The 6,850-nt window shown below is 29.3% G+C and overlaps 1 protein-coding gene across 1 annotated transcript; it reads left to right on the top strand.

Moving 5' to 3' along the window:
* The first annotated feature begins 5,727 nt into the window (after window positions 1–5,727).
* On the top strand, window positions 5,728–6,585 carry LOC130963045 (zinc finger protein 3-like). The gene has a single exon (XM_057889195.1). The coding sequence runs from the start codon at window positions 5,728–5,730 to the stop codon at window positions 6,583–6,585; it is 858 nt and encodes a 285-aa protein (XP_057745178.1).
* The last annotated feature ends 265 nt before the right edge of the window (window positions 6,586–6,850 follow it).

Below are 6,850 nucleotides of genomic sequence, written 5' to 3'. Positions count from 1 at the left end.
AATATATTTTATATTTTATATATATATTTCTATATCTTATAATAAAATTTTAAAATTTGTATATCAACATATTTTATATCATATTATATTCTGTGTTTGTGTTCGAATTTGTATAAGTTTCCATGCATTATAAGTTTAAATTAAAGTCATTTGCTTTTTATGTCTTGTATATACTTTACACTTGGCCACAGTTAAACGAAATCATCATAAGTCAAAACTTTCTACCATTAAGAGGGTGGATGTTACAATAAAAACCAATAGCAATTTAAAAATAAAAAAAACCTAAAACAAGCCCAAGTAAAAACTAAAAAATAACATTAGCCCAAATATTATTTAAACGGTTACAAAAAAAATATTATTTACCGTAAGGTTTAATTATTCTGTTGGTCTCTATAGTTTCGCGAATTTTTCAATTAGGTCCCTATACTTTTTTTTCTTTTAATTGAGTTCCTGCACCAATTTTTTTTTTCAATTAAGTCCTTATCGTAACAAAACCGTTTGATTTAACAGAATATTCTATTCCTAAATTGAATATTCTCTCAATTTTTTCTAAATTCATAAATTGTGTCTCCTTTTTTATTTTGACAAAGACAAAATTAACCCTTTCCTCTTCTTCCACCTTTCCGTCTCCCTCCTCTGCTCCTGCTTCTCTCTCTCACCTTCATTCCTCCCACATCCACCGCACTCCCTCCTTCCACTCCAATTCCACCCCTGACCACCTTTCCTTCCACCTCCCTAACTCGATTCAATGACTAGAAACACAAGGGGTTGACGGGAAGGAGTTGGAAAAACTGCGGGCGAAAGAGAACATTCGATGGAAGTTCATTGCTTTGGAAAAGTTCATAGATATCGATGCGGCTGAGTGGCGGTGATGCTGGCGATGAAGAAGGTCCAAACCCATGTGTTTTTCACGGAAGAAAAGCTCTCGAAACTATGCTGAGATTTCCACTGAATAGAAGCTGCTAGATCTGTTGCGTCGACTTTTGAGACGGCCTTCAACACCGTCGACCTTCGAGGAAGACCCAAGATGTGCGTTTCAATGAAGCTGCAACCTTTTCATCAGAAATCAACACACTCTTGAGAAAATTGTAAAAGGGTATGATCTGTTTCTCCAAGCTCCGGGTCAAAAGGGTTGGGTCAGCGGTTAGGGTTCTTGCGAGGTTGGTATTGGAAATCCCAATGGAGAGAAAAAATTGAAACTTTGGCAAGAGGATATCTGGGTTTGCTAAGAGGAACAATGGGCGTTTTCTGATGAGGTTTGAAATCTGGGTATCTGTGAAACCATGCTCCCTAAAAAGGGTGAGAACTGAGTCTAGTCTTTCAACAGAAGGAAGGTGAAGCTTTTGGGAAGTAAGAGCAACAATGTCTGGAGAGAGACCATATGAGTCAATCAGGTATGAGATTGTGAAATTGGAGTGGTGAGATTGGACTATGCTGCAGCAGAAGATCATTGGTTTAGGGAGTGATAATGATGATGATGGTATATTGGTATCTGGAAGTGAATTGTGGGATGAAATGTGTCATAGTACAACCTAGGCATACGGAATTGGATTGCTTTCATGGTATTCACTACTCAGTGGATAAGAGTCTCAGAATGGAAGTGGGAAGTGTGAAGTGATAGCAAATTAGAAGCTAGCAGAGAAAGGACCCTTTTTTCCTTTGGAGATAAATTTATGGACTTCTGAATAAGGACCCTTCATTCTGCTTCAGCTTCATTTTGTTTTTGCTTCATTATACTTATGTTTTTGAATTGGTTTTACTTCTACTCAATGATTATGTTAAACAAAATTGATTGTGTTAAAAAATTTTGATTATGAGTTTTGATTATATGTTTTGTTTGTAATTAAATGATTATATCATGACAAAAATTATATTTTTGATCATGCTAAAAATTAATTATGGTAAAAATTTTAGTTTTGAATTTGTGTTGTATAACCATTTCTGCCATGAAAGAAGGGAGTTTGTTGGTAGAAGAAAGGTGGAGACAGAAAAAGAGGGCGAGAAGATGATGGAGGTGAGGGTGAAAGGAATAAGAGAAGGAGTGAGGATAAATTAGTAAATTTATATTTTATAAACGTTTTTTTAACTTTTACCATTAATAAGGACTTAATTAAAAATTTTAATATGGTATAGGGATTCAATTAAAGGGACAAAAAGTATAGGGACCTAATTAAAAAATTTGCAAAATTATAGAAACCAACAGAATAATTAAACCTTACCGTAACTAACTTTTTAAAAAGAATTTTAATACTCCAAACAATTAAAGAGCACTAAATCGCGTCCCATCTTTCTTCTAGGGAGCTGTACATACACCATAGTAAGTTACAGTGTTACACTATAGTTAGCCATTATTCCTTGTACATAATAAATACGGCTAGATAATTATTTCCCTTTTTAAGTGTTGATGCTTTCAAATCTCATACGTATATGTAAATACAAATCAAATATATGTGTACAATTATCAAGGATTTAGTTTTTCTTTAAAAAAAAACTAATTCTTCATTAGTCAAAGAATACGCGTACAATTTAATTTAGAGTCCGTTTGAGAAATAGTAGAAATTATTTTTTCTGACTTTTAAACTATAAAAAGTCACAATACGTGTGTTTGATATTATTTAAAAAAATTTAATTTTTTAAAAAGTTAATTTATAGTTTTTTGAAAAAGAAAATATATGACTTCTCCTCCTCGATAAATTATTCTATCATTTTCGTAAAAAAAAAATGATCTAAAAAAATCTACTTTTATTCTTAACTCTATAAAAAAATACTAGAAATACTGCCTCCACCACCATTTTCACCCAAGGTTCCATTTGCTAGAAGTATTGGCCTTCCATCATCATTTTTACGTAATGATTTATCTGCTGAAAATATTGACCCTCCACCACCATTTTAAAACAATGTTCCATCTGAACCACCTATTGCATATATTCCTTCTAGTTTTTTTTTTATCATTTTACTACTCTATTTTTATTATTAATTTTGTATTTAACATTGTATGTGCTATAAAATCTCAGTTTTAATTTTATTTTTTTCATGTGATTTTATTTTTATATAGCTGCTATTATTTTTATAGTTAGTTATAGCAAGTTCTTTTCCCCAATAAAAGAGGAGGGAATAATTATAATAGAAGTAAAAAAAATAAAAAAAAGCAACAAAAATATACATTGACACACATTTCACATTTATTTTTTATTTTTATCTTCCATATTATACTCAATAAAACAGTAAATACCAAGTACACAATAATTTCTTTGGCATTGTCATCAAGATTATTGTGAATTAAAATTTTATTACTATTTATCACATACAAGAACACCGTTATGGGTGAAGATGAAGTAGAAGAACCAGTTTCTACCTAAAAAATGAAACTAATAAGAGAGCAAATAAAAAATTAATTGCCTAAACAATTGTAATTTTAGTGATTAGGTTATAGAAAATCAACATTCAATATTGAAAAGTATTTGTTATCATCGTTGTTTTAATATCCATTTTTTGTGAAAAAAAAAATATTCTTTGAGTTATTTATTCAAACACAACAACTTTAAAATAAATACTTTTATGACTAAAAATCCAAATACAAAATAACTTATTTATAAGCTGTTATTAATAAAGGTTCTTATACTTTAAACTCTTTTTCCAAAAGAACTTATTTAAGTTGTTTACCCAAATTAGATCGTGACTCAAACAGAACTACTTTCCTTACAAAATATATGTAATGCTATGTAACAAATAATTTTTTTGAATAACATGAACAATCACTAATCAAATTAAAACATATTACACTTCTAAATTATACACCTAAATCTTAATATTAGAATAACCATCCACACACCTAGTAAAATGAACATCCAATGTATTCATTATTCACATTGTTTAGTATTTTCATTGTCTACCTATACTTTTTCAAATTAAAATGAGAGTAAAGTACCAACTCGGTCCCTATCAATTTACCAAAATGACAAGACGATCCTTAATAAAAAAAACTCATTTCATTATGGTTCCTAACCGTGTACTCCGTCTGCCAACCCGGTCTTTCTGTCAGTTTCACGGCAAAAATTCGTCAAAAATTGCTGACGTGTCAGATGCAAAAATGGACAGGGACCTAGTTGTCTCTAAATTTAAATTGATTAGGAGTTTATTTGTCCTTTTTATTCTTTAAGCAATATTTTTTAATTATTTTTTTATTCATTGTATTAATATTCTTTTTTTAATAAATAAATATAAACTAATTAATAAATTATTCAAATTCTTTTTTTAATAAATAAATACAAACTAATTAATAAATTATTCAAATTTAAAAATATCATGTATTATGAAATTAAATAAATAATTTTTAAATATATAAATAATAAACATTAAAATTCAGTTAATATATTAATAATAATAACCCTATGATATACTATTAATATTATGATCTAACTAATTTTCACAATAAAGTGAAAACTAATGAATACAATATTTGATATATAGTAAATTTTTTTGACTAATAATAAATTTAATTTTTTATCTCTTTAAACTAAATTAATAATTCTATTATGTTTTATTTCATTTAGTATTAGTAGCCTACTTATTTTAGTGCAAAGATATCAAATAGAATTATTAATTTAGTTTAAAGAGATAAAAAATTAAATTTATTATTAGTCAAAAAAAAGTTTACTATATATCAAATATTGTGTTCATTAGTTTTCACTTAATAGAATTATTAATTTAGTTTAAAGAGATAAAAAATTAAATTTGTTATTAGTCAAAAAAAGTTTACTATATATCAAATATTGTGTTTATTAGATTTCACTTTATTGTGAAAATTAGTTAAATCATAATACTAATAGTATATCATAGGGTTATTATTATTAATGTATTAACTGAATTTTAATGTTTATTATTTATATATTAAAAATTATTTATTTGGTTTCATAATACATGATATTTTTAAATTTGAATAATTTATTAATTAGTTTGTATTTATTTATTAAAAAAAGAATTTGAATAATTTATTAATTAGTTTATATTTATTTATTAAAAAAAGAATATTAATACAATGAATAAAAAAATAATTAAAAAATATTACTTAAAGAATAATAAGGACAAATAAACCCCTAACTAATTTAAATTTAGAGACAACTAGGTCCCTATCCATTTTTGTACTTGACACGTCAACAATTTTCAACGAGTTTTTGCCGTAAAACTGACAGAAGAATCGAGATTGGCAGACAAAATACAGAATCAGAGACCGTAATAGAAGAAAATTTTAATTAAGGATCGTCTTGTTATTTTGAAAAAATAGTCTGGAGATCGGATTGATACTTTACTCTTAAAATGACCAAGTTTTATCAACTTGCACTAAAGCCTTCGAGTTAAAGTAGCATATACTGATGAACTTTACATTTAAATCCTACAAAAAATAAATAAACATTACTGGCAACTATGTACACAACGCTTCCGAATCATATAATCAATCAATCAAATTTAATTTCGAAGATTTCCTGAATTAATACAAAGATATTGATTGGAAAAGTAGAACCCTTGGTAATAATAATAATTGTAAAGATCTCAATATATTTATTAAATCGAGATAAAACCTTGTAATGTTGAGTACAATTATAAACTCTAATCAACTAACCCTATACAAGTTTCATTGTATAAATAACGTTCTCATCAGTATCCGAAAACCACTTGATTTAAATTCAAATTTCAAAATCCAAATATCTCTTCTAACTGTATTGAGCCATGGCAGCACAAAATTCGGATGCATGTCCTTCTAAATCCTCTAGCATCTCTGAAGGGAGTGGTAATAACACCAACAATTCGAGGGACAATGATTTGGCAACCGAACTGGTGGATCAAGCCTCCAATTCGAGAACGATGTTGGCATTTGTAAAGCTCTCGAACGATGATTCATCGCTTCGTTGTTCTTCGAAAGTGCAGGAGCTCGATTTTTTCAACCCGGGAAAGAGGGTGACGAAAGAATCCTCGCCTTCTTTGGCTAACAACATTGATGAAGGAAAGAATAAAAACACCGAGGAGAAGACTACTTCAGAGTCTAGAACCTTCTCTTGTAACTTCTGTAACAGAAATTTCTCGTCTTCCCAAGCCCTAGGAGGGCACCAAAATGCACACAAACAGGAGCTCGCCATAGCGAAACGTCGCCAAGCAATCGACGCAACTGGCTTTGGTCACCCTCACTTTCCTTATTATTCTACTTACCCTAGCTTCACCTCTCACCCTTTATATAATAGGGCACTTGGGGTAAGGATCGACTCCATGATTCACAAACCTAATTCTTATCCTTGGTCTCGCCTTACGTTCGATCATAATAACCATAATTGGTCACGGTCAGGGATGCTTGAGGGATTGCAACTAAATGGAGGAGGTTCTTCAAATTTGAATTTGTTTAGAGAAGATGATAACGGCGGTAGTAGAACTATTCCCCTATTCGGAGTTTCTTCTACAAATGTTGCTTCTACTTCTAATTCAGCCATCAATAACAACCCAACAAGGATTGATGATACTCATGATCAGAATCCAAAGCCAGATGAACCTTCCACTACTATGTCTCCAAGCCTTGATTTGTCGCTTAAGCTTTAAGGACTAAAGGTTGACCTTTAAAATAATTATATTTAAATTCTTTTAAAAATATTAGTTTTATTTTAGACCCAAAGTGTTGTTTGATACAGGAAATAGCAAGGTGCGTTATCCAATTATCTTATTATTTGGTTATTTTTTTCACATATAAGTTTTGTTGTTTTTTTTTTTTTAATTATTGAGTTACAACCTCGATCTAAAAAGGAAAGGAACATACAAAAATTGATCTTTAATTAATTAAAATTTCTTTCAGCATTGCTATGAAGGA

The sequence above is a fragment of the Arachis stenosperma genome, chromosome 2, assembly GCF_014773155.1.
Source record: "Arachis stenosperma cultivar V10309 chromosome 2, arast.V10309.gnm1.PFL2, whole genome shotgun sequence".
NCBI lineage: Eukaryota > Viridiplantae > Streptophyta > Magnoliopsida > Fabales > Fabaceae > Arachis > Arachis stenosperma.
The sequence above is the reverse complement of the archived record's forward strand: the minus strand, read 5'-3'. Positions and strand labels throughout refer to the sequence as shown.

Coding starts and splice junctions, on each gene's coding strand:
- LOC130963045 (XM_057889195.1), top strand. CDS start 5,728: ATGGCAGCACAAAATTCGGATGCATGTCCTTCTAAATCCTCTAGCATC.